Genomic DNA, 27,818 nt, shown 5'->3' with positions numbered 1-27,818 from the left:
GTGGCTCATGCCTGTAATTCCAGCACTTTGGGAGGCCGAGGCGGGCACATCGCTTAAGTGCAAGAGTTTGAGACCAGCCTGGGCAGCACAGTGAGACCCTGTCTCCACCAAAAAAAAAAAAAAAAAAATTAACAGGGCATGGTGGCATGCGCCTGTGGTCCCAGCTACTTGGGAGGCTGAGGTGGAAGGATCACTTGAGCCCAGGAGACAGAGGTCGCAATGAGCCGAGATAGCGCCACTGCACTCCAGCCTTTGGACAGAGAGAGACCCTGTCTCAAAAAAAAAAAAAAAAAAAAAAAAAGAAAAAAGAAAACCTCTGATCCAGGCTAGAAGGAGCAAATGAGCTTGAAGCCAGGTTCAGGCTTCAGGTTTCAGTTGGCCTTTCATAGTTCCACCGGATTATGCCTGTTGCTTTCCTGCATAAATCTTTCAAAAATCTGTGTACATCAGTGGACTCATGTGGAAATGATACTAGTCTTTCAAGCCTTTCCAATGGCCTGAAGTACTAAAATGGCTGTGATGGTTGTTTTACAGGAAAAACATGCAGAGGAACAAACAGGTAGCCATGGGCAGGAAAAAATTTAATATGGACCCTAAAAAGGTAAGTGAGAAAGAAGCGGGGAAGTGGTCTATATTAGATGGGGTTTTTTTAATAGTGCTCAGATAGACCCTAAAAACGTTTCTTTCCAAGTGTTACAGTTCATGTTGCCGTTTTGTAGAGCAAATGTTATGCGCTAAGCCCTTGTTCCTAAACTGTGACTCTCCGGCTTTTTAGGTCAGCTAGCAACTATTTATTAAATATTCCAGTGTGCCCACACCCATTTCTTCCTGTGCCCTTTCCTCTTCTTTTTAGCTGTTTCCCAGCAAGCATCATTGGCGTCTTCATTGTCTTTTTCTAGGGGATCCAGTTCTTAATAGAGAACGACCTGCTGAAGAACACTTGTGAAGACATCGCCCAGTTCTTATACAAAGGCGAAGGGCTCAACAAGACAGCCATCGGAGACTACCTAGGGGAGAGGCAAGGCCTTGGGGATGCGCGCGTGCTAGGGAAGGCTGTTCAGGAATGACACAAAGAAACAAACTCCCAAATACGCTTTAGGTTCTTGGAGGGGTTTTTGCCTTAAAGCATCTGTAGCCACACTGGTGTTGAGGGGAGGCTTTTCTGGGGAATAGTGGTGGGTCTGTCCGGGAGTCATGGGGACATCGAGCTTGTTTAGCCAGTCAGCAGAGCTAGCCAGTCTTCTTGCTGACAGTGTGCGAGAGTAGCTGTCTGGACAGCCACAGGACGGAGTGTGGGAGACATGGCCTGGCTGGAGATTCTCAGTGTCAGTGTCTGACTCCTGCTTTCTCTCCCATTTTTTGTCTTTTCTCGATAGAGATGAGTTTAATATCCAGGTTCTTCATGCATTTGTGGAGCTGCACGAGTTCACTGATCTTAATCTCGTTCAGGCACTACGGTGAGTATTCTTGAGGTGAGCCGCTTTGGAAGGAGTGGGAGGCCACCCTTTGATCATGAGTCTGTTCTGGGTGCCATTTTATTGGAATTATATCTTTGGGTATGATTTTGAATATTTTGGAGTATTTTGGAGGGAAGAAATCTGTTGGTCTCTGACTGGAAACGACTGGATGGTCAAGGGGAATTCAGTTCTGTTACGTTCCGGAGGCAGATTCTGTAACACTCTTTTTGAGTCTTACATTTGAGGTTTTAGAAATTGATGAATACTTAAATTTTTAAATTTTTAAGTTTAGAAAATCCTTTAGTTTCCTGCCCTGGAATAAGTAGTTATGCATTTCATTTTGGAAAGAAAAAAAGTAAACCTTAATTTTTTATTAAATTTGTTACCTTCTGCCTTTTACGAAACTGTCATTCTGTATTTTCACTGCTGTAGGTGTAAGTAATGACTTCATCTTTTGTGCTATCATTTAGCTGGATGGAAATAATCCACAATTAAACCTGTTAGCTGTGGGTCTTTCTTTGACTTAAAGGGATCAATTGTTAATTCTTTGATAAGACAGTCTTCTCTTTTTCTGTCACCCATCTCGTTTTCCGGAAATAGAGTTTATTTAAAATGAGCATTATCTGTGTTTCAGTCTTGTATATTATTCTGAGGAGGGAAACCACTCCTCAGTAGGAATGGCTTCCTTCCTAATTTTTCACTTTTTCCTAAGAAAAATTTTACTTTTGATTAAAATAACAGTGGTGTGGATGGCAACTTTGCATCTGTTCAGAGTTATAGGAACAGAAGGCTGAAGCCCAGCAGGGCTCCCTTTGCACTTTGATGTTAAAAAGTCATTGTCCGTGGCCAGGCGTGGTGGCTCACACCTGTACTCCCAGCATTTTGGGAGGCTGAGGCGGGTGGATCACTTGAGGCCAGGAGTTTGAGACCAGCCTGGCCGGCATGGTGAAACCCTGTTTCTACTAAAAATATAAAAAACTAGCCGGGCATGGCGGCGGGCACCTGTAGTCCCAGCTACTCGGGAGGCTGAGGCAGGAGATTGCTTGAATCCGGCAGGCGGAGGTTGCAGTGAGTCGAGATCATGCCATTGCACTCCAGCCTGGGTAACAGAGTGAGACTCTGTCTCAAAAAGAAAGAAAAAAAAAATCATTGGCAGTTTAACAATTGATAGAGAAGTAAATCGCCTCCCCGAGTTCTGGAGCACTCTGTCTTTACCCACTCAGGCAGTTCCTGTGGAGCTTCCGGCTACCCGGAGAGGCCCAGAAGATTGACCGGATGATGGAGGCGTTTGCCCAGCGATACTGTCAGTGCAATAATGGCGTGTTCCAGTCCACGGGTAAATACAATAATTTATCCTAGTTTATGATGGGCATTTTACACTGGATTATTTTCTTGGCACCAGATAATTTCTAAAACAAAAGGGCTGAGATTCATGCCTAGGAACATTTATTTAATGATACTTATAATAGTAAAATGTTGGAAATAATCCAAAAGTCCGACAGTACGGCACTGTGAATTTAAATTGTGGTGCCTCTGAACTATGAAATACACAACTGTTAAAAACCACATTTGAGCTGTGTGCAGTGGCTCACACTTGTAATGTCAGCACCTTGGGTGGAAGGCCGAGGTGAGAGGATTGCTTGAGGCTAGGAGTTTGAGACCAGCCTGGGCAACATTATAAGACGCTGTCTCCAAAAAATTTTTTTTAATTAACCAGGTGTGGTGGCTTGTGCCTGTAGTCCCAGCTGTTTGTGAGGCTGAGGCAGGAGGATCTCTGGAGCCCAGGAGTTTAAGACGGCATGCAGCGAGCTATGATCGCACCACAGCACTCCAGCCGGGGTGACAGAGTCAGACTCTGTCTCAGAACGAAAAACAAAAACTAAAAAAACCCATGTTGTTACAAAGAATTTTTATTGACGTAGGAGAATGATAGTAAGATTAGCAGAAAAGCATATATATGTATTAGTTTGTTTCCAATTTTGTTGCAGTATATGTTGGTGAGATAAATATGTGATGAGTTATACCTAGACACATTTACATAGAGGAAATAAAGCAAAATAAATTATTGCTAGATAGTGGGATTATGGGTCATTATAGGTCGTATTTTTAAAAAATACCTTGTGTTTTTCAGAGTTTCTACAGTGTGTGTATTCTCCTTTCCAATCTGAAAAAATAAACAGCTTTAAGTCTTGAATACTTTATATACTTTTTCGTGCCTTGCTCCTTTCAGACAGCAATGTGCCCTAGAGTGTACCCATTCATCTGGATTCATTCCGTTCTTTGGAGAACATGGTTTTTTTTTTTGTTTTTTTTTCTTTTCTTTTTTTTTTTTTTTTTTTTTTTTTTTAGATGGAGTCTCGCTCTGTCGCCAAGGCTGGAGTGCAGTGGTGCTGTCTCAGCTCACTGCAACCTCTGCCTCCCAGATTTAAGCAATTCTGCTGCCTCAGCCTCCCGAGTCACTGGGATTGCAGGTGCACGCCTCCATGCCTGGCTAATTTTTCTGTTTTAGTAGAGACAGGGTTTCACCATGTTGGTCAGGCTAGGCTTGAACTCCTGACCTTATTATCCACCTGCCTCAGCCTCCCAAAGTGCTGGGATTACAGGCGTGAGCCGCCGCACCCGGCTGAGAGCATGGTTTTTTATTCCTGGTTTCATCTGATATCTCTTGCTCTTGTGAGTAGGATGTTTCTGGTCATCTAAGCATACACGGCTCCCCTTTGCTTTTCTCTCATCTTTAGACACCTGTTATGTCCTCTCCTTTGCCATCATCATGTTGAACACCAGTCTGCACAACCCCAATGTCAAAGATAAGCCCACTGTGGAGAGGTTCATTGCCATGAACCGAGGCATCAATGATGGGGGAGACCTGCCGGAGGAGCTACTCCGGGTAAGCAAGCAAGAGTGGCCTTCATTCAAGTCAAGAAAGAGTTCACTGGGAACAGGATCGTCTTTTGTAGGAAGGAAGAAAAGACATACAGTTTATCAAGGGCCTCCTCTTTTAATTTATTTAACCATGTGAATTTCATTAAGAAGTTGGTAGTGAGGCCCAGCTACGGAATCAGGAAGGGGACAGTGGTTTGTAAATATGAAACTAAAAGCTTGAATAGAAGTCAAGCTGCTGTCTTTATTTTCCTAATGGGGAAGTCTTATTTATTTTGTCGCTGTGAGCTGCCTGAAAGCAGAAATGGTCATATTCTTTTAGTCTCAGCACCCAGCAGGCTTGGCTTACTATAGGCATATAATGAATGCTTGTGGAATGAATGAAGAGAAAGGGGAGGAAGAAAAAATATTTCTAGAATCAGAGACATAAATTGTCATCTTTTATCCCAGAATCTCTATGAGAGCATAAAAAATGAACCGTTTAAAATCCCAGAAGATGACGGGAATGACCTCACTCACACTTTCTTCAACCCAGACCGAGAAGGCTGGCTACTGAAACTCGGTAAGTGCGTCTCCGAGTTAGGGCTCCCAAAGCTGAGACTTAGGAAGAAAGGCTGTGTGCGTGCGTGTGTGTGCGTGTGTGTGCATGCATGTGTGCATGTGTGCGTGCACGTGCATGCATGCTCACGCACATTCATGGACACACACACCATGTGGGAAAGGGGGTGGCTTATAGGGGACTTCAAAGAGACTTTGGTATGAGTTCTGTTCTAACAAAGGTCCGCTTCCACAAAGGAAGTGACTTCATAGTCATTGCCCCCCGGGACACAGACCGCTGGGGACAGATTTTACTCCACCATAAATACTGCCCACATGTGTTCATGCTCCACGTTTTTACTCTTGAATTGGTTGACCAGGTTTTGTTTCAAGGAAGCTCCCTGAGCACCTGGTCCGTTTGCCTTCCCTGTCCCCATAACCATTGGGAGGGTGGCCAACCTTGTCCATCTTTCTACTTCCCATCACACAGATTTGTACCTGGCGCTCCTGCCCCCGCCCCAGTGCATCGTCACTTCCTTCTGCATCTGGCTCCCCCACAGGCAGTGTGCATGGCAAGCCTAGAGCCCTTGGCTGCAGCTCAATCCACAGCACTCTTACTCATTCTTGGGCAGCGGTTTTTTTTTTTTTTCTTTTTTTCCCCCCCTCCTTTTCAATCTGAATCAGCCACATTAATTATTTTGTTCATTTAGAAAAGCTAAAAATGCATTTCTCTTCCCTCTGCCAGAAGTGATGAGCTTGTACTGCTGAGATTTGTGGTCATGCCTTGCCGTGAAGGGGACAGGATAATCAATAGGAAAAACATTAGTAGGGTTTTCATACACATTCATGTCCACATGTGTTTACTTTATTAATAGTTTAAGAATATAGAGAGAGCTCTAGACTCTCCGGACATAATGATGTCTTTTTTTTTTTTTGGTTGGGGGGCCACTAACAGCGTATTTCCTCTGTTGCCTTCTGCCTTAGCCTTTGATGAGTTGGGTTCTCACATTAGCAGGGGCTGTTTCGTCCTCTACCAGCCCAACTACTCGCCCCAGTGATTAGAAGTCAGTACTCTCTTGGTCATTACCAACACATCTGGGAAGGCTAAAATGGAGTCCTTTATTTCTGACTAGGTCAGATAGCAATAGCCTTTATATTTTCTTTTAAAGGCATATCCCAAGTCCTTGTGCTTATACATAATGACTTAATTCATAAATTCCCCTTATGGCACCACTTCACCCATCAGTTGTAAATATCTCTTGAATTGGCCATCATTTTATGTATATTTAAGCCAGCAGAATCTTTGAAGTTAAGGCTCTAAAATTACTAACCCCATAGGCAACCTTCCCTTCCACATTCCTATTGCCAAGTGGATGGAGTTAAAAGAAAACCTACTGGAAATGTTTAAAGTGTGTCCAAGTTTGGATTTACTTTCCCCTCCAGCGAGATTTGTTTAAATGCTAATACTAAGTGTTAGCTTTGACAGCCCAGACACTAAAATTAGAACAGTACAAAGATTATCTTGGTTCTTACACCAGGATGACATGCAAATTCATGAGGCATTTCAGATTTTAAAAAAGAGGAAATTTTACCAAGTGTGGGACTCAGTTTTAGCTCATTGCATTACTTTTTCTAAACCTCCATCAAACCCTTCGAAACTACAAATATTGTGTTTTCATTGTAGCACACTTAGCATCACTCTTTGTGTTTATGTGCTGCAGAAGGCAGGGCTTCCAGCCGACTGGAGCTGTGTGTATATGTCTGTGTATGCAGATAGCCATAAGAATGTGTATTCTTGTGTATACACATGTGTACATGTGTATTCATGGGTATATGTGTGTGCATTCTTACACACTTTAAAAAGTGACAGCCATCTAAAGAAGACATTTAATTTTCCCTGAAATAATCTTAGCCTTCTTTGCTCTGATTCCGGATATACTAATAAACGTTGGCTTTGTAAAAGCTGATTTGTGGCTTCTTTGGGGCCAGGTTTTCAGTAGTGCCCCAAAACTTGCCTTGATGAGGTGGGACGTGGCATGTAAGAGCCCCTCGTTCACGTGCCAGACAGTGGTGGGATCATTTGCCCGTTTAGTGTTTTTAGTTCAGCTCTCTCCCCAGGCAGGCATGAATGTGACTGATACATTGCACTTTAAGATTAAGGAATCGGGTTTAATTTATTTGTTTTAATTTTCTTTTCTCCCTCATTTGTATGTTTCCATGATTTTGGCTCTCCTTTTCCTTGCCCCAAACTCCAGGAGGTATGTAACCCCTCAGCCTGCTCGCTCGCTCTGCATAGGCCACTGTCATTGCTGCAGCATTTTCTTATTTCGTTATTTTTGGTTATTTTGTTTTTTAATTGCCGGTGGTAGTGTTAATGCTGCTTCTAACTTATTGTACAGTCCCTAGGGAACTGGTCAGGATCAGGGGTTTGGAGCAATTTTCGTTTTTCCTTTTTGGAGGAGTATATGTTATATTCATTACTGAATGCAGTAATGCAAGAAAACATTCTAAGAGTGGGTTTGTAAAAGCAGAGGAAGTTTCCACGACATTTTCACTTGGAATTATTGGCTAAGACATGCACTATGTTTGATATTCAATTTGACATCCATTAATCAGCCTGATTGAAAGTTAATCTCTGACGTGGAGAAGAGGAGAAAGAAGAGAAGGAAGTATTTCTTTTTTCAAGCTGAGACTTTTCCAGAAAGAACAAAGTCTTGGCTTCCCAAAGCTAGGGAAAGCTTCTGATTTACCATGATGGAAAAGCAAACTAGGGAAAGAATTAAATTAGACGATATTTAAGACATTTACCTTTGGACAAAAAGGGGAAATGGCGTGTCCTAAACTCAAAATGACACCGAGTGAAGGTGAAAAAACAACTCCAAACCCAAAAACCCTCCCTGAAGTCCTCGTGTTTAATTTCGTGGGGATGAGAGAAGGGCATTACAGCCTGGGCTCTGTTTTTATGTTTTGTTTCGCTCCCTCGCTTTTTCAGCGAGTCTTCATTAAAGCCCTGAATTGCTCTCCTAGTTATGTTTTTGGTGTCTCCTCTCCATTTGCTGGTTTGGGGAAACATGTTTTCCTAGCCCAAGACACCTCAGATTTGTGCCAAAGCATTCCCTGAGCTGTAGCTACACTTAAAAAGAACAACTCCAAACATGCACACTTCCTCAGATGCTTCAGGAACTTGTCAGGTAGGGGAAGATGGCATGTCAGCTGTAGGGGAAGATGGCATCCGGCCTTGATATCTCGGGGAGGGCACAGGAGGGCTGAGGAGCCGTGCAGTGGGAGGTGGTCCTGTGAGTTCCACAGGGACTGTCCTAGGCACGCATTGATCTGTCTGCTTGTTTCATGTCTGCTTTTCTTTCCACGTGGAAATGTTCTGCGTGGGCCCACAGTGATGCTTTATGGTAGAGGTCTCTGTAATGCAATAAATTGTCCAGGGATAATAACCAAGCTTTTGTGATCAGGCAGAGAATTTCTTCCGGCTTTGCTTTTTCTCCTTGATTTCCTTCCATCGTGTTTCTTTTAGCATCTGACTCGCTTCTTCCATGATCTCCTAAGTCCCAAGGGTTCCCCGGGTACTGTCCTGTGATGGAGCGCATGGGAGGCCAGCATGGGCTGATGTTCCCTTTGTGCCAAGCCTCTGGGGACAACCAATGGCCCGCCAGGCTGGAAGACCAAAGTTCTCAGGCTCTGAATTGGTGGAGGGGGTTCCTTTTTAAGAATAAATTGGCTTTAGTCCTGAATATAGTCCTTGTCTTCTTTATCCTCCTTATTGAATTCTGCCCAGGCTTTCCTGTTTTCCACATGCATGTCATAGTATCCATTTATGGTTTTCTTCTAATTCATGCCATCTAACCTTTAGGGACCAGCGGCAAGGGCTCACATGAAACTTACAAGTCACTGGAGGGAGGGAGTCTCAATTTGCTTGACACAGCCCAGGATGGGCAGGCGGATGGCACGTGCTTGCTTACAGCACATTCCCCCGCATAACCTAGATCTGTGTCATTTGGAATCTTTGCAATTAATGATCAGTCACGGAAGCCCGCCTAGAGTACAGCGTCCAAGCGGGGTGCTAAAAACTGGCCTGAAAGCCCAGTGATCCTTTTATTTGTCTGCCAGGACCTACACTGGACGTTTTCTTTCCATAACATTGTTTGCAGACTCCCCTTAGGTTTCTCTGGTGTGAGCATGCAGGCCGGTTCTGGCGGTTAGAAAGAGTCCCTGTAAAACCTTTCTCCTCTTTGCTCAGCTATTTGTGAGGAGGGCAAGAGAGAAAGCATGATCGGGGGTATGAGATTTATGCCCCATGGTTCTTGCCATTTAGGAAGATTGGAGAAGCAATATTGTCTGTAGGTTAAGTCTTAGCAAAAGAGCAGGGTGCAAGAAGTGTCTCTAGAATGCCATGCATAGCTTCACAGGTGAAGGCCTTAGGGATAAGTTTTGAGTGGTTCATGTTCAGAAAATGTTCCCTTGATAAGAGGAAGGTGGAGGAAAAGGAAGCCTGTGGTTCCAATTTGACAGCAGGTGTAGCTTCATTCAGATAGGCTTGGGGAAATTTTTCCTTCCTTCATGTCTGTCTCAGCATAACTTCACGACCCCAACCCCAGCTTTTTTTTTTTTTTCTTTTTTTTTTTTTTGAGATGGAGTCTCCCTCTGTTACCCAGGCTGGAGTGCAGTGGCACAATCTTGGCTCATTGCAACGTCCACCTCCCAGTTCAAGCGATTGTCATGCTTCAGCCTCCCAAGTAGCTGGAACTATAGGCATGTGCTACCACCCCTGGCTAATTTTTGTATTTTTAGTAGAGACGGGGATTCACCATGTTGGCCGGCTAGTCTTGAACTCCTAACCTCAAGCGACCCACCCACCTTGACCTCCCAGAGTTCTGGGATTATAGATGTGAGCCCCTGTGCCTGGCCATGACCCCAGTGTTTTGTGCTGAGAAATACTAAAAAGAACCAAGGGAGGCCCTTGCCAGCCTCCCAGCCACCGCCACCAGAGCTTGTTTTGCCGTGGCTATATTTGCCAGCTGTTTCTGTTATAAGCTCGAGGTGAGAAGCCCAGAATGGAAAAGGCTCCTGAGGCAACCTCTCAGTACAAGTTGATTCTTCCTTGATGAAGGAATTCTGCTGTGATTGTCACCCAGGACTCGGGAGATTTTGTTTTCAGGACACTAGCACATAAGGTTAAGAGCCAGTGTAGAAGCTCCCTGTAATCATGAAGGTGAGGAAGAGAGTAGAACCACGGGGATTTACTTCGTGTTCCAGGGAAAGTGTGGATTTGATTGTGAAGGCTCCCAGCATCTCCCCTCCTGCTTCCTCCTTCCTTCACTTCCAGTGAAACACTCCTTATGTGCCGGGCTATTTGTCCGTAGCAGAGTAGCCTGCACTAGGTGCTGACCCTTCCTTCTTTTTCTGTTCTTTGGCGATTTCTACCACATAGGCTTTTTGCTGACTCTGGCAAATTTGCATTGTATGTCATTATTGCCCCTGGGTTTTCCCTCCACAAACCCATGCTCATCCTGCCGTCCTGATTCCATCTCCAGGTGTCACCTAGACGCGCTTGCTCTGCTTGTACCCACAGGCTTTCACTTTGTGAAAGACGCTTCTGTTTCGGCTCTGTGTCTTGTTACTGATGTCAGTGTTGTGGGCTCCACGTTCTCCTGATGCCCCTCCCCCAGCTCTCTCTGAGAAGAGAGGGTGTCGTGTGTGTCGTGGAGCCTGCGCTTGTCTGGTTGTCTCTTGTCGAACGTGCATCTCTTTTTGCTCTGCAGGTGGCAGGGTAAAGACTTGGAAGAGGCGCTGGTTCATTCTGACTGACAACTGCCTTTACTACTTTGAGTATACCACGGTGAGTGCCTGCTGCTCGGCCTCCAGACTAGGGATGGACAGGGCCTTCGGTTCCAAGTGGCTCTAATCAGACACGGTTGAGGAGACCATTGGATTTGCACTTCTATATCTGTGGGGGATGGGGGAGAGTTTAAGCAAAGTGGAAGAACTGAGGTAAATCTCGGAATGGGGAACCTCCTGAGAGGATGTGCGTGCCTCCAAGGGCACTGGGGCTCAGAGCCGGCATCCGGTTCCGGTGAGACAGGAGACGCCCGGCCTGGAGGAGGGGGAGCATGGAATAGCAGCACTAGAAATGGGTTTTGGAACCGGGCTAGAAAGAATGAATTTGCATTGGTTGCCAAGAAAGAGTATGTGGCCCTAACTGAAAGGGAGATGAAAAGAAAAAGGAAATAATCATGATTTTAGAAAATTCACCTATTCTGGGTTAGCAGAAATATGATTTCAGAAGAAACAGCCCAAGGGGTAAAATACATAGTGGGGGAAAAAGAAGTGAAGTAAGATGGGAAAAGTTAATTTGAGATTATCTGGAGTTTTAAGAAGTTTTGTTGGTTTTATTCAGTGGGAGAGACTTACAGCTGCAAATTTGTGTTTTAGATATGTATATCCCTTTTATAATAATAACCAAAGAGAATAAAAACCATAAATTAGCTCTTTTCAGAGCTCCCTCTAAGCAAGGTACCCAGAACCCTGGCAAGATAGCACTTGGTGTGGAGACCGTGGCCCACCGGACTGGCGATGGTGTGCTTTTTCATTTCTGCCACCTCTCTTGGTCATTTGTAAGGGCAAAGCGGGCATACTGCCATGGCATTGAACTTTTGTCTGAAGTCAAGGCCGTTGAGTTGAAAATGCTTTGCTTTTGTTCTCCAAGTATATCTTCATGGAGCAAAAGTCATCGATCCCACTGAGAAAATTAAGACTCAGAAGTATTTTTTAAAATAAGTTTAGAGCAAAATGGGGCTTAAAACACTGAAATCCTGACCGTATTCACCAGTCCTGATTTAGGACCAAGAAACAGGTACACGCCTTGGCACTTTCTGCTGTGAGGCGTGAAGATGGGTTTCCGTCGTGTCTGACACTTGGCATTGTTCGCCATCCCCATGGACATCACGCACATGCAGCTTCTCACCCGGGGAATGCACTTCGTAGCCCATCAGGCTGCAGGCCAGAGCCGCTCCTTCTGATGGTTTGGTGACTGAGGATAGTGCATCACTTTGAAGGGGATTCTGGCCGGGATTTTGTGTGTTGTAGGGGCTCAACTCATGCCCTGCAAGTTCTGCACTGGCTTTGCTTTTCTGTTGTTGCAGTCTTTTCATATGAGAGTAATACACTTCAAATATCTGCAGAATTATAAAAAGAAAGCTGCTTTCTGCTTCACCCCCAAAGTACCACCATGAACATCTTGGTACATTTTTTTCTGTTTTGTTCACCCTTCTGCCCCATATTTTGCCTTTTTTCTGAAGACATCTACACTAATGGTGTCTTTAGCATCCTCTCTGAATTTGTCTCTTTATTCTCTGGGTCAAAATGAAACATACATAAGCATCTAAGTGGTGTACTCCTAAGTCCTGGACAATCCTAGAGCAATGCTACGAGAGGCTAGAATCTTGTGGTTTTTCATGATGCCCACCATAGTGGTGTCACCTTAATCCTTATTTCAATTCGGCCACACTTATTCAGCAAAGTGTAGCATTTTATCAAGCAGTGGAAATACAGAGATAAATACATTTCTTTTTTTTTTTTGAGACAGAGTCTCGCTCTGTCTCCCAGGCTGGAGTGCAGTGGTGGTGTGATCTCGGCTCACTGCAACCTCTGCCTCCTGGGTTCAAGCAATTCTCCTGTCTCAGCCTCCCAAGTAGCTGGGAGACTAGAGGCATACGCCACCACATCCAGCTTTTTTTTTTTTTTAAAGTATAGATGGGGTTTTACCACGTTGACCAGGCTGGTCTTGAACTCCTAACCTCAGGTGATCCGCCTGCCTCAGCCTCCCAAAGTGCTGGGATTACAGGCGTGAGCACCCAGTAGTAAATACATTTCTTTTTTTTTTTTTAATTATATTTTAAGTTCTAGGGTACATGTGCACAACCTGCAGGTTTGTTACATGTGTACACATGTGCCATGTTGGTGTGCTGCACCCATTAACTCATCATTTACATCAGGTATATCTCCTAATGCTATCCCTCCCCCGCCCCTCACCCCATGACAGGCTCTGGTGTGTGATGTTCCCCTTCCTGTGTCCAAGTGTTCTCATTGTTCACTTCCCACCTATGAATGAGAACATGCAGTATTTGGTTTTTTGTCCTTGCGATAGTTTGCTGAGAAAGTAAATAAATTTCTTAAGACACAGAGAGGGAGCTGTCAGAATTAAGACAGTAGATTGAAACTTCCATACAGAATTACCTAACAGAGCAATAGACTAGTAAAAAATAAACAGGGAAAAATAACAACCAAGCAGGGGAAGGGGCATAACGAATTCAGTAAACTTCAGCCCTGGGCAGCAGCGGGCGCAGCAGCGGCGGTGGCAGCAGTCAGAAGCAGTGTGCAAGGTTTCTACCTCACGGCCTGGGATGTGACGAGACCTGGCAGTCTTGCTGGTTTCTCAGGTCTGGGAGGAAGCAAACTGAATGGGACTTGTTATTTTTCCATCCCTGATCAAGGAGTAGTAAAATCTCCTGCTGGGTGGACATTGGGGAAATGGGAAAAGTGAAAAAAACAGCCGTTATAGACATAATTAAAGGCTCAGGGCTGTATATTCAATGGGAAAGACCGTCCATGGAGGGTCTCCCATGAGCATGATATCCATCCCCAAATACAGGGGTCCCCAACCCCAGGCCATAGGACAGTACCAGGCTGTGGCCTGTTACTAGCCAGGCCACACAGCATGAGGTGAGTGGCAGGCGAGCGGCAGAAGCTTCATCTGTATTGACAGCCAGCTGCTGCCCATCACTCACGTCACCTCCTGAGCTCCACCTCCCGTCAGATCAGTGGCGGCATTGGATTATCATAGGAGCGCAAACCCTACTGTGGACTGCGTGGGCCGGAGATCTAGGTTGTGTGCTCCTTCTGAGAATCTAATGCCTGATGATCTGAGATGGAGCTGAGGGGGTGATGCTAGTGCTGGGGAGTGGCTGCAAATACGGATGAATGTTAGCAGAGAGGTTTCACTGCACAGAGACCATAACAATACATCAGTTGCTTGCAGACTCATCAAAACTCTATCAGTGAGTGGCAAGTGACAATTAGGCTGCCTCTGGTGGCAGGCTTTATAGTGGCAAGTGAACAGATGTACTTCAGTTGTACAGCTGTATCTGGTGGCAGGCTTTAAGTCAGAATCCAGCACTTACTTCAGTCTGCGCATGGCCCGCCTGTTATTTTATTTACCACTGCCATCCGTGTCTCTTTCCACATTGTGTACTTGTCTCAGCCACGGTTTTGGTAAGCCCAGCCGCCAACCCTCGCCAAAATGAGTAAAAATCAAACGTCACCGGAGAGCTTCTGTGAAAAGGGAGAGAGACCCATTGATGAGACAGCAGAAGACGCCAAGACTGCCAATGAAAGGAAAGCTGCACTGTGAAGAAAATGCCTAGAGTTCTACTCCAATTCTAGTTTCATTTCCACAGCTGGTCACATTCGCCAAGTCCACTTTGTAGAATATGTGGTGACCAACTACTCAGCAAAGCCATGAAAGCTTCAAAACTGCTTCACCGCATGGAGACCCAGCACCCTGCATTAAAAGACAAGCCTTTGGAGTTTTCAAAAGAAAAAAACGTAAACATCAAGAACAGAAGCAATTATTGAAGGCCACCCCTTCATCAAATGTATCTGCGCTGGAAGCATCACTCTTAGTGTCTAACCGCATTGCCAAAGCCAGGACTGGCTGTTGGTGAACAGTTGATCCTGCCTGCTGCTAAGGACATTTGTCATGAGCTTTTAGGAGAGGCTGTAGTTCAAAAGGTGGCACGTGTTGCTCTTTCAGCCAGCACCATAACTAGACGAATTGATGATGTAGCAGCAGATACTGAGGCACAGTTGTTCGAGAGGATTAATGAGTCACTGTGGTACTCAATTCAGGTTGACGAGTCTCCTGCTGTTGACAACAAGACGACAACGTTTGTTTTTCTGTGACATATTTTTCAGGGGGATGTGCATGAGGATATGTTATGTGTGCTTTAGTTGCCAACCAACACCATGGCAGCTATTCAAGTCTTTGAATGGTTACATATCAGGGAAACTGAACTGTTCTGTTTTGTATTGGTCTATGCATGGATAGAGCAGCTGCCGTGACTGGACAGCTTTCTGGTTTCACTACTCAGGTCAAAGAGGTCGCTTCTAAATGTGAGTCTATGCAGTATGTCATCCATAGAGAAGTGCTGGCTAGCCAAAAAGTGTCACCTGAATTTAACAACATTTATGCAGGATGTGATTAAAATTACCAACCACATTAAAGTACGTGCCCTAACTCACGCCTGTTCATGCAGCCCTGTGAGGAGCTGGATGCAGAGCACACATGGCTTCTCTGATATGCAGAGTGAGATGCTTTCTAAAGGCAGATCACTGGCCAGACTTTCTGAGTTACAACAGCCACTTCAGAGATTTCTTTTAGAAAACATCACCACTAGCAGCACATTTCAGTGACACAGAATATAGGTCAGGAAACTTGTGTACTTGTGTGACAGATTAAACCTACTCACAAACTCAATCCGTCACTGCAGGGGAGAGCGGCAACTGTGTTCCAGTCGGCAGATCAAGTGGCTACGTTCAAAGCCAAACTGGAATTACAGGGGTGACGAGTGAACCCTGGGATTCCTGACGTTTCAGACATTAGCGAGATTGTGAAAGAGACGGAGCCGGGGCCTTCTTTCCCGCAGTGGACGCATGATCACCTGCCTCAGCTTTCAGAGGAGCTTGAGCGATACTTCCCAACCACAAAAGACCCCCAAATTGGGAAGGAATGGATCTGTGACCCATTTGAGAGTAAACCAGGTGAATCAACTTTGTCCGTGCTAGAAGAGGATCGACTGCTTGAGATCGCAAATGACAGTGGCCTTAAAAGTATGTTGGAGACAACTTCAAATCTCCATACATTCTGGATGAAAGTCAAGGCGGAATATCCTGAGGTTGCCACAAATGCACTGAAAGCCTGCTTCCATGCCCAGCATCCTGTCTTTGTGAAGCAGTGTTTTCTGCAGTGACAGCGACCACAGAGTGATTACAGAGTAGCCTGGACATCAGCAACACGTTGTGGGTGTCACTGTCTCCCATCACCCCCAGATGGGACTATCTAGTTGCAGGAAAACAAGCTCAGGGCTCCCACTGATTCTACATTATGATGAGTTGTATAATTATTTCATTATATATTACAGTGTAATAATAGAAATAAAGTGTATAATAAATGTAATGTGCTCAAATCATCCCAAACCATCTTCCCTCCCCTGCCCTGGTCCTAAATGCTTGAGCCAATCACAAAGATTATGTCTGAAAAAGACAAGTATTAAAACAGAGAAAAGCTAGCAGATGCAGAGAACAGAAGACGATCCCAACACCAGAGTGATTGGTGCCTGCAAAATCAAAGATATGATGTGGCATGAGATTATTTCCCTGAGAAAGAGGAAAATGCCCTGAATCTACAAATCAGAGTACACTGTATTTCAGGAAACTTTGTTACAGAAAGGCTGGCTCCAAAGCCTGGCCCCTTTAGACCATTACACTTGGAGCCAAGTCTCTGGTCATTCTGTTGGAAAAAGCAGATCATCTCCAGCAGCTTTTTGTCCCAGAAATTAAAGTATCAAGGTCTGCACAGTTTTGAAGAGAAGAATGACCCAAGACCCTTTGTCCAGCCACATTATCATTTAAGTAAAGCACAACTAGCAGCACTCTCATGAAGAAAACATGTGAAATGCAGCACTTTGGAACACTTCTTGAAAAAAAAAAAATCCAGCCAGTAAGAAAATGAATCACAAGGAAGGCCCCGGAAAGTAAAAGACTGGTAGTGAGCATCAAACTATTCACTTAAATACAGAACTAATACTTGAATATACAACTAATACTAAAATAAGCTTAAGTACAGAATACCAAGATATACTTAAGTATGGAACTAATACCAAAATATACTTAAGTATAGAACTAATAGCTAAATATACCTCATATAGAAGTAATAGGCCAGGCGCGGTGGCTCAAGCCTGTAATCCCAGCACTTTGGGAGGCCGAGACGGGTGGATCACGAGGTCAGGAGATCGAGACCATCCTGGCTAACACGGTGAAACCCCGTCTCTAATAAAAAATACAAAAAACTAGCCGGGCGAGGTGGCGGGCACCTGTAGTCCCAGCTGCTCGGGAGGCTGAGGCAGGAGAATGGCGTGAACCCGGGAGGCGGAGCTTGCAGTGAGCTGAGATCCGGCCACTGCACTCCAGCCTGGGCAACAGAGCGAGACTCTGTCTCAAAAAAAAAAAAAAAAAAAAAAAAAAAAAGAAGTAATAGCTAAATAAACTTAAATATAGAGCTAATACTAAAATATGCTCAAATATAAAACTAATACTAATTAACTAGAAATTGTGGCTGCAGGACAGACCATGAATGTTATAAACCTGGGCAATGTAAAAGTGAGATAATAAAAATCAGGAGGTAGGAGGAGGAACGATGTGAAGAATTAGAAGATTTTGTACTTTTTAAAATGCAGAGTCAAGAAATGTTGTTAAAATGGAAGCATGTTGTATTTTTTTAAGAGAATGAGTAAAACCTCTTTTTTTTTTTGAGACAGTCTTTTTTTTTTTTTTTGAGACAGTCTTGCTGTGTCACCCAGGCTGGAGTGCAGTGGTGTGATTTCGTCTCACTGCAACCTCCACCTGCCGGGTTCAAGCGAGTCTCCTGCCTCAGCCTCCTGAGTGGCTGGGATTACAGGCATGTGCCACCATACCCAGCTAATTTTTGTATTTTTAGTAGAGACAGGGTTTCACCATGTTGGTCAGGCTGGTCTCGAACTCCTGACCTCGTGATCCGCCCGCCTCGGCCTCCCAAAGTGCTGGGATTATTTTCGTAAACATCTTTGTCTTAACTTGAATAAGGTCATCTTAGGAACTCTTGTGGTAAAGAAACATTTACTTTGAGGTTCAACACTTCTTCAGTTTCTGCTTCCTTTTTCCCCCCTGTTAAATTATAAACAATTAAAATAGAATGTGTTTTATGAAAATACTACTACTTGAAATATCCCATTTTCATAAAACCTATTTCCCTCTCTCTGTACACACACAACACGTCTTCACCTAATGTCAGCAATGATAATTTAGGAGTGATTGGATTTGGAGTATTTCTAAACATTTCACCTGTATTCTTTTCTACAATATTTAGTTATTTATAAAAAGCAATTCTTATTTTTGCAAAAACAATGAGTGTTCTTAAAGACAAATTTAAAAAGCCAAAGACGTTGCCCTCGGGTATTTCCCTCTTCACGGCGGAAGTGGGTGATTATTGGGCACACAGGGGTCATCAGTGAGGGTGCAGCCTGCCTATTCTTAGGCCTGCCAGAGTCCACGTGAAGTTCTAGACAGGGGTCTTTTTAATATTTGGGATTTTTACATTGCTGCCCAGGAGCTTAACATTTAGTTGTTTCCACCAGAGGTTCTCATTCTCTTTCATCCCAGCACTGAGGGATAAGGTGAGCACCAGTCAGCGATGCTGGCTCACTCGAGCCAATTCTCAAGTGGCAGGATAAGTGTGCCGAGAAGAGCGAGGAGGGCCACGCTGTGCAGGATGGAGCAGGGAAGAGGCAGGGCCAGGAAAGATACCAGAATCCCCAGTGGGTTCTCCCAGTGACCAATCCCAGTGACCAGGAGGGTGTTCTTATAACCTGGTCCCACTCCAGACTGAAGACCATGGGTGTACATCATCTTGGTTTCAAATCATTTTACATCGAGAACGTGCACCATGCATATGTAACGTGGATGCCGCAGGCCTCACCAGTCAAAGAGCATACTTTATGTCACATACTTACTGAGGTCCGAAGTGTGATTACTCTTAGACCACCCACTTGCTCGCCTGGGGATGCCGCAACCCAGTTAACCCAGCAGAATCCTCAAAAGGTGCCGGCACCAATTAAACCCTAGAAGTGAGAATGGTGCGGGTAAAAACTAGAAGCAGAATTGACTGAGAACTGTTTAGAAAACAGACCAGTTGTCTCCCTCACCTCATGTCCCTGAGGGCCTGTCCCCACCACCCAGGCAGAAGTCTGAGTGCTCGCTCACAGGAGGGACTGACACCAAGCGTTTCTGGATGAGGGATCCTAGGCCTGTTTGAATGTGGGGGCATTTTACCCAGACAAGAGTGTTGGGTAAATTCAGGCTTCTTGAATGCTGAGGACTTTTTCCACCCCCGGCTTCTCCTCGCTCGGCTCTCAGAACCACAGGTAGCCAGGTCTGTAGCTTGCAGACAGAGTGGGAAACTTCTCTGCCCAAGAAGAGATGTGTAAGGATATTTAGTCAGATTCCCCAGCAGACAGCCTAGTGGGAGGGCCCTTGTAGATGGTCACAGTCCACAGGCTTCAGAGTCCCAGTCAGCTGTTAGTCTTCCACTCTTCAAATGGCACAACCAAGGAATCCCAGATACCTGAGGAATTCCTGCAGCCTGAGAGCAAGTAGAGACCAACGCAGCCCAACAGCCAAAGAGCAACTTGGATGAGAGAGGGACTCCAGGAAGAAGAAAGACTTCACCGCTGGCTATAAAGAGACTCTCAGTCATCTCAGGTGACTTTACAGCTGTGAAACAAGAACAGGATCCTGTATGAAGCCAAGGAACAAAAATAATAATTAAACCCTCCTGGAAATTCAAAGCATGGTAGAAGTGAAAACTCAATGGAAAGTTGGAAGAAAAGCATTAAGAAAATCTCCCAGAAAGAAGAAAAAGGCAGAGGGAAAATAATAAAGGAAACACTTTTTTTTCCCCAAAGAAGAACTAGTCCAGGAGGTCTAGTCTAGCATGTTCCAGAGAAGCTGAGAAAACAAAGAGGAGGTAACCCTTGACAGAATAATTTTTAAAAACGTCCCCAAATGACGGATGTGTTTCCAGGTTGGAAGGCTTTCCGAATACCCTGCATGATGACTGAAAATGAATGCACCCCACGGCTGCCTCCTGAGGGGCCTCAGAACACCAAGGACACAGAGAACTGCAGTCGTGTGCAAAGCACCAGCAACCGGAACAGCTTTGTACGGGGTGATATTAAATGGTGAAGGCAGGAATGCTGGGCTTCCCAGTCCTGAAGGAGGGTCACGTCCAGCCTAGACTGTTAGGCCCAGCCAGATAGCAGCCAGGTGTGAGGGTCGAATAGAAACATTCTTAGTCAAGTGAGATCTCAGAAATATTACCACCCACACACCATTTCTCAGGATGCTGGTGGAGGACAAAAGCCTTGACTGTAGGAAACCAGAGATCTTGAAACCTCTTGTTTCAAGAGAGGAGGGAAGAGTACTCTGGAATGGAGAGTGCTGAGCTTAAGGATGAAGCAATTTACCAGGTATCAAGGCAACTAGTCCAGACTGGAACAGGTTTCAGAGGCTCCAGGAAGAATTACTTCAAGAAATTAAAATTAACAGGATGCCTGATACAAATTAGCATTAGGAAGGAGATTTTGCTAAGAGGTTAACCATTTGCAATTGGTTTTGGTGGTAAGGACACAGAAATATAAATCAAAGGAACAGCCCACTTCTCCACCCTCCTTAATTTTGGTTCCAGTGGGGAAGGAAGCTTTTCAGGAAGGAAAAAATTGGGAAGTTCACTATATATGGCACAGGTTGGAAGAGAAATGTGGTGTTGAATGAAGACACTGTGTATAACCCTAATTCAGATGACCAGATCATTATTTAGGAGGATGGGGAATATGAATATGCCCAGGTAAGAGGAGGAGCTCAGTCTTCTTCTGTAGATAACATCTAAAATCGAGCACTCAAAAGGCAGCAGTTGTAATATGGTATTTTGGAGATGGGTGAGATTCAGAGGTAAAGACCAAGCAGGTTGGCTTGAAGAAGTTGGAAATGGTTGCTACTCAGGATGGGAAATGACTGAAAGACTCGTTTTCACTTTTAGAGAACTCATAGAACTGGTCGTTTTTTGTTTGTTTTTTTGTTTTTGTTTTTGTTTTGTTTTTAACAGTTGGTGCATGTGTAACTCTGGCCAAATACAAAGACTTTTAACAGTGCTAGGACTTGGCCATGGGTTGGCTGGATATCAGGGGACTGTGAGGCTGCCATCAGACGTGTGCTAGAAGTGTCTGCGGTGCCGTGCCCTCTGCAGATGAGATGGGACTAGTTGGCGGGTGCAGCTCTGTTCTGGACAGGAGTTGAGGTGCCTTTGGAAATGCAGGTGGAGTTGTCAGGATGGTGGTGTCTCTGAGGATTGTACTGTCTGGCGGTGGGGCGACGGTCAGAGGCAGCGAGTGGTTAATGTTCTGACCCACAGCTGCAGTCCCAGGCACCAGGGGCGCTAAGGTGAACCTAGGAGAGACTTCCTGGAGTTGTTGCCCCAAAACTGAGGCTTCGGAGAAGAGTGGGAGAGCCAGGCAAAGGGAAGAGGGAAAGGGGCCCGCTCCCTGCTTGAGGACCGTGCCCGGGTCACCGCCGGCCACACTCTCAAGGTGTCTGTTGAATCTTCTGGGCTTTCTGCTCGCAGAGGACTTGCGGTTATACTGACAATCCACAGACATTCGTGGCGCTCTTCTTGTTTAGAACAGAAGGAGTTCCCTCGGGCTGATTTGTGAACTTCATGTCCTGGGAGAAGGCAGGAGAGTCGGATGAGTTGCGGGGAGGAATCTGGCAGTGTGTGTCCTTCACCTGTGATCTTAGACTTCCTCTCTTCAACTGTTCTGTAGGATAAGGAGCCCCGTGGAATCATCCCTTTAGAGAACCTGAGTATCCGGGAAGTGGAGGACTCCAAAAAACCAGTGAGTATTTTTGCTGGGATATTTTGAGGGGAGAAAAGGGATGGGCATTCCAAAGATTTTTTTAAAAACTCAAAACCAAAAACCTGAAACACGTGATCAGGCTTTTATTTAGTCTAATTTTTGATTATATTGTTCAAGCCAAAGATGAGACTTGAAATCACTTCTTCCTGTGCCATCGTCCGCTTTATAGTTTCACTCGGTGAATATCACATGAGGTGTGGAAGCTGCCCCTCCTTCAGTGGCAGCGGCAAGCATGCTTGAGTGGGCTGTTTCGCTTGTAACTTTGGGACACCTGCTGTGTATTTTTCCTTTGTTTTGGACTGTCATGATATTACTGGCTTGCCTTTAAAAAGTCTTAAGTAACCTGCAGTTCTCTGCATATTTTACATGCATTGGAAGTGGAGCTAACGTATCAGACTGATATGCTTGCTAACAAGACTTATTTATATACAATTTACAGTCTCCAGAATTCCACGTCTAGGCTTCACTTTTCCACAGGAAAATAGGTATTGCTCGTATTTTGTGAAGGACAGAATAAAGGGGCTTTGGGGAAAGAAATCAGCATGTTTCTCAGTCAGCAGCTTCCTTTGCTCCACTGTCTCCCTCTCTGTTTTCATTCTCAGAACTGCTTTGAGCTTTATATCCCCGACAATAAAGACCAAGTTATCAAGGCCTGCAAGACCGAGGCTGACGGGCGGGTGGTGGAGGGGAACCACACTGTTTATCGGATCTCAGCTCCGACGCCGGAGGAGAAGGAGGAGTGGATTAAGTGCATTAAGTAAGTGACTGCTGAGAAAGGGAAGTGCACGCCTGACGCGGCCCTCACCTCACCAGGTGTCCATCGTCTTCGTGGTTAAACACGCCGCCCGCATCTCTGTGCTGCAAGTGTTACATTCTTAGGGAAGCTTCGTCCTGGTTCCCAGCTGACGACTTCCCAGGAGGCCTTTGGATTCTTGGCTATTGCAGCATATGTAAGAGAGCATGTCCCATCTGGGTTCCCCAGGTGTCCTCATAGACCCAAAATAGGAAGAGGCGAGTGAGCTACCGGCACAGATGCCATCTTCTCAACTGGCCTTTCCATGTCTGACAAAGCTGCTCTCATTCTCACAGTGACAGCTCAGAGGAGATAGTAGTCATGTTCTATAATTTGTGAATCCTGTGAGACACCATTTTCCTAGCTACAGATGAGGAAACTGAGGCCCATAGAGGCTAAGAAATTTGCTGGAAGTCACATACCATGATCCAAGGTCCGGGAGGAGGGAGAAGCTTCCTCAGGGTTCCACAGCGAGGAAATGGAGCTCCCGAGTCCAGGCCTGTGACTCCTGGCTCTCGGCTCTGTCGGCTCCACTGGGCCACGCCATGTAAGGTGTATCACAGGGCTGGAAATTTCCTGATGTGACAAGTATCTGGAAACATGGCTTTCTAAAGCCAGTTGGCTTCTCTTGCTTAATGTTGTTCCTGGGACTTGGTCCGTCTGGCTGTCCCTCCAGTCCCTGTGCGAGGGTCAGCAGTAAGCATTCTGACTGTGCCTTCTCTCAGTGGTCTGTTCTCCTAAGAGCACAACCTCGTCCTCTCCCTCCTGAGTGCTTCATCCATGAGCGCACACCCAGCTGTTTTCCTGAGAAAGACTCCTAAGCTGCCTGTAACTTCACCTGGAAAACAGAGAGAATGTACCCACAGGTTCATGCCAAGGCCCCGTAAGTCCTCTGTGTACCATGTGACGGGCTTTCTCTCGCCCACACTACAGCCCCGTTCCCGAGGGAGTGCAATATCCTCTAGCCTTTGTTTTATCTTGGTATTTCTACTCAGACCAGTGTAGGTTTTGACCCAGGCTAAATACCTAAAAACTGACTGAAGATGGAGATGATGTGATGGAGGGAAAGGAATAGATGATTTATCCCCTCAAAAGTAATCTGAAAATTCATGCAGTGAAAACAGGAACTAGCTGAAGAGAGGAAGGATTTGGCGCCAGGTCACGCTGTGCCGAGTCCTCGCTCTGTCTGTCTGAGCGCTTGTGCCTGGTAGGCGGGTAACTTACCTTCCGTGTGATACCGGTCATTTCTGCCTCCCGGGGCTCTTTTGAGGATTAAATGAGATCGTGTAGTGGGCATGGGGTTTGGCAGCTTCCCTGACATGACAGCCATCCCGGGAAGTGTGGCCCTGAGCAGGGGCCAGCCCACCCTCCATTGAGCAGACGCAGCACCACGGTGCTTTCAGAGTCCCCTGCCAGTTATGGCACCAGTCCCGTGTTCTGGGGAAGAAAACAGCAGTGTTGTGGGGGACCTGTATCCTTTTTTTAACATACTGGGAAAAAAAAAAAAAACTCTTGAATCATTATGAAATGTGTTTTTTGTGTAAGATTTGAAGTAAGGGTTGTAAGTTTGTTCTCACGAATGAATAGCTGGTGGTGCAGACGCCATTTATGGATTCATCTGCGTCGCTCCCACTGATTTAATGTGCTCTTCTGAGAGTGTACCCAGCTCCCCCACCACGTGGCATGCACCTGCCGCTCCGCTGCGCCTCCCAGTGTGAGCACCGCCTGCCTCTCCCCCTGCAGCATCATGGTGTGCTTTGACTGTGCTGGCCAGCGGGTTCCCTGTCCTCCCCTCACTGGTCTTTCAAAAAAGTTTTGGCTGGTTTTGTACATGTGTCTTTCATACGGTGTTTACTTCTATAGTCAGAAAAACTAAGCATTTTTCAAAGTCACATTTAGAATCATCACTTAGGATACTGCTTCCCTGGAAAGAAATGAAGTATCAGGACTTTTAGACCATAACTTTCTTGAAAGTCGAGAATGGCAGACATAGGGTTGTGGTGTTGCCAGTCTGCTGCAGGTGCTCCAGCCCGCGGCACGGCCTGTGCTGCTGTCTTTGAGGCTGTAGCACAAGCATGAGCTCGGGCCCCCTCCCTGTGCACCGGAGACCCAGCCAGGTCCAGCCAGTCTGTCCATGGCCCCCCACCAGCAGCATCGTGCCAGGCAGTGCTGCCTGCAGAGTCATAGAGCCTTAGTTATTGAGCAGGTGCACATGGGGGGCTTGGAAGGCCCCACTGCATTTACCACGCCAGCTATCACACACCCCGTGCCGGAGGACCGCATGTGACACAGCTTGATTATGTGGCACTCGCTGCTGCAAAGCAAAACCAGATGTCATCATGGAAACTCAAGCACCAGTTTTTTTCTCTGAATTAGAATATAGCCGCAAGAATGTGGCATGATTCTGTTCCTACATGTAAATTGATTATTATGTTGAAACAGGTAAAAACCCCAAAATTATCTTGTCACATGTTCCTGTGTCTCTTTCAAAGTGTGTCACCTTAGGTCACTGTGTGGACACAGCAAGGGTGGACGACACTAACTTGGCCTTTGCAGTGATGGTGGGGTGGGACAGGGGTTCTGGGGCACAAGGGGCCCCTGAGCAAGCCCCTGCCCGGAGGTGTGTTTCTTCTGATTCTGTCCCTCACGTCTCTGTTTTCTCCCTTTTCTGTGCTCCAGAGCGGCCATCAGCAGGGACCCTTTCTACGAAATGCTCGCAGCACGGAAAAAGAAGGTCTCCTCCACGAAGCGACACTGAGCGTGCAGCCGAGGGCGTGGGTCTGCGTGGGCCTTGGAGCTCCCGCTCTTCTCCCGCCTCTCCACGGGTGCACTGCTGCCGAGCACAGCGTCCTCTGCCAGGCCCCGCCCTGGATTCCTAGAGACTAGCTTCAGCTTTTGCTATTTTTTTTAAGTGGGAGAAGGGTGGGCAATTATCACTGGGGAAGAGAGGACCGGCTGTCTGTCCAGCATGGGCTCCTGAGCCTTCCTCTCTCACAGGGCAGAGCTCTTGTCGGCAGGGCAGCCTCCTGGCCAGTTTCTCTGCTCAGTGTTCTGGTAGCAGAGCTTGGAGCCAACTGTTTACCTCTTGGTTGTCCCGGTGAAGAAGTCTTCAAACCCTGCACCATAAATACGTGTATCCATATATTATTATATGTTAAGAAAAACGGTGGAAAGGAAGAGAAGCCACGTACTATAAAGATCTATTTTTTTTTTTAAGAGAGAACGTAGTGCTGTTCAGGTGCATTCTGCCCTGGCTGCGCTGGGGAGCTTCTCCCTGGAGAAGAGCACCCGGGGCTGTGGCCGAGGGGCATCAGCCTGGGCCCGCGGCAGGGCCTGGCCCGCCTCTCCTGTGCTGTGGGAGCTCGCTGCCTGGTGCTTGTCTGGGCGAGAGAGACAGGTGAGGTCAAGGGCGCGGAGGGCAAAGGCTCAGTGGGCCTTCAGACGACACAGTCAGACTCGGGGGCCTGCCCTGGCCAGGGGCGCAGCCGGCAGCAGCGTGCGGTCCGGCAGCTCCCGCGGATGCTTTTCCATCCCAAGTGCCTGCGGAGCACCGAGGAGAGGAGAGAAGTGACTGGACGCTTACGTTATTTTCCTCCTTCAGAATCCAAGTTCTTGTTGGGCTTTAAAGTAGAAAGTCAGCATTTTCCTTGAGCTAAATACCTAATAACCAAAACTGTGAGGAAGGTTATCGGGACAGAGGTTCCGGATAATCTGTTTCATTTTGGGTTTTCTTCCTCTTCCCCAGGCTCCAGTCCTCGTTCTAGAGGAAGGAGTAGGACTTCCCCGATCCCCGTAGGGCTTCAGCTTTTTCTGCCTCAAAACCGGCCCTAACTGGACTACTCTGGATGCGTTTTGTGGTGGGCCCCCTAAGGGGAAGATGGGCCTTTATCTGCTCCGTGGGGTGCACTGGAGTGAGGGGGGTGACCGGGCTGCCTCTCGCATCTGTCTTCCCCTGCAGGCACTGTGTGAGCTGGCCCTGCCCCTCCTCATTACAGTATGAAGGGAGCCATGACACGCAGCATTTTCCTGCCGTTCTCTCAGGGACTCTCAGGGCAGCTCCTGCCACTCCGCCAGGGCCAGCATGCCAGTCCAGGCAGAGCAGGTGGCTGGCTGTCTGGCCGTCTCGGCCCGCCTCTCCACAGGACCCTGGACCAGGGCGGTGCGGGGCGCGGCCGCGAGGAGGCAGGTGGAGGAACTGCGGGTTTCCACAGGGCCGTGTCGCCACGGCTCCTCTGATCCTTTAGGGTTGGCGAGCATCTCTGGAAATAGCTTTTGCAGAGGAGTGGTGGGAGGAATGGAGGGGGACAGTCTGTCACCTCCCCGTCCCCGCCACTTTGTGTAGATCCTACCTGGAGGGAATGGCTTTAGGCACTTTTGTGCTAGAGCTTGTGAGGGTGACAGAAGAGGGTCCAGGCTGGAAACCTGAACTTTCTGGTGGGAGGACCAGGCGGTGCCTGCCAAGGTCTGGGCGTGTTTGGGCTGGCGCTGGAGCCTGTCCAGCTGGCCCGGGCCCTGGCCTGGTTCTCACAAGTGTTTCCTAGACGGAGAGGCACATGGGTCAGTATTAGTCTATTTATCAGAGGTGTAAATAATCTATGTATAGTTTTTCTCCTTTTAGATTATTTTGTATTTGTTTAAAAGAAGTTTTGTCAAAATACAAAAATATAAAGAAATGACTGAAAGTTGTTGACAGGGTTTTTAAGAAATTATAATTATTCTAATTGTTTTTGTTTGTTTGTTTTTGCCTTGTAAACTAGCGCCAAGGAACTGCAGCAAATAAACTCCAGATATGCCCAAGCCATCTTTGTTGTTCGTGGCGTCTCTGGGCTGGGGTGGGCCCTCGAGGTAGGAAAGGAGTGCTGAGCAGACGCTTGTGCACGAGGTGCCACTCCAGCTGCACCTTGAGTTCAGTCGAAACACCTTGAAAGTGGGAGGAGGGTTCTGTCTTCTGTTAAGAAGAGCCTAGTCAGAAAAGATAAGAAACTTAGCCTTTGCACCGCCCCCCCGCTCCCGCTTTTTTAGAAGAAGAAACGTGAAACGTCAGTTTTAAATTAAGATCAAGAAATACGCCTTCAGTCAATGCAACACATCTTCAGTGTGATTTCAGTTTCCAGAGATGAGCTCACAATGCCAGGGAACAAACAGGGAAGAGTCTCGGTGGGCTACAGGGAAGGCGCTTGGCGAACTGGCACCAAACAGACAGCAAAGCACCAGGCTGGCCCCGTCTGTGGGTCCGTCTGTCTCCGCGGGCTGGTCCGCGTGCTTCCACACAGTAGTCATGTCTGATGTTTCTTCCTTGCTTCAAGCCCCCATTCTACCCTGACCATTCCCCCAGGTGACCACCCCACTTGACTGAGA

General features: G+C 46.5%; 1 protein-coding gene across 3 annotated transcripts in view; it reads left to right on the top strand.

Moving 5' to 3' along the window:
• The window catches only part of CYTH1 (cytohesin 1), a 106,429-nt gene extending 79,168 nt beyond the window's left edge, over nt 1–27,261 (top strand). For all 3 annotated transcript variants that reach the window (XM_005585136.4, XM_065532093.1, XM_065532096.1), the window contains exons 4-13: nt 535–601; nt 900–1,018; nt 1,377–1,457; nt 2,681–2,793; nt 4,196–4,344; nt 4,788–4,899; nt 10,649–10,725; nt 21,575–21,646; nt 22,270–22,424; nt 25,140–27,261. In XM_005585136.4, the coding sequence (XP_005585193.1) occupies nt 535–601; nt 900–1,018; nt 1,377–1,457; nt 2,681–2,793; nt 4,196–4,344; nt 4,788–4,899; nt 10,649–10,725; nt 21,575–21,646; nt 22,270–22,424; nt 25,140–25,218 (1,024 nt within the window). In that variant the 3' untranslated portion in view covers nt 25,219–27,261. The remainder of the gene's footprint in view (nt 1–534; nt 602–899; nt 1,019–1,376; nt 1,458–2,680; nt 2,794–4,195; nt 4,345–4,787; nt 4,900–10,648; nt 10,726–21,574; nt 21,647–22,269; nt 22,425–25,139) is intronic.
• Nucleotides 27,262–27,818: the final 557 nt, after the last annotated feature.

Source organism: Macaca fascicularis, chromosome 16 (genome assembly GCF_037993035.2).
Source record: "Macaca fascicularis isolate 582-1 chromosome 16, T2T-MFA8v1.1".
NCBI classification, from domain to species: Eukaryota; Metazoa; Chordata; class Mammalia; order Primates; family Cercopithecidae; genus Macaca; species Macaca fascicularis.
This window is presented reverse-complemented; position numbering and strand designations above follow the sequence as displayed.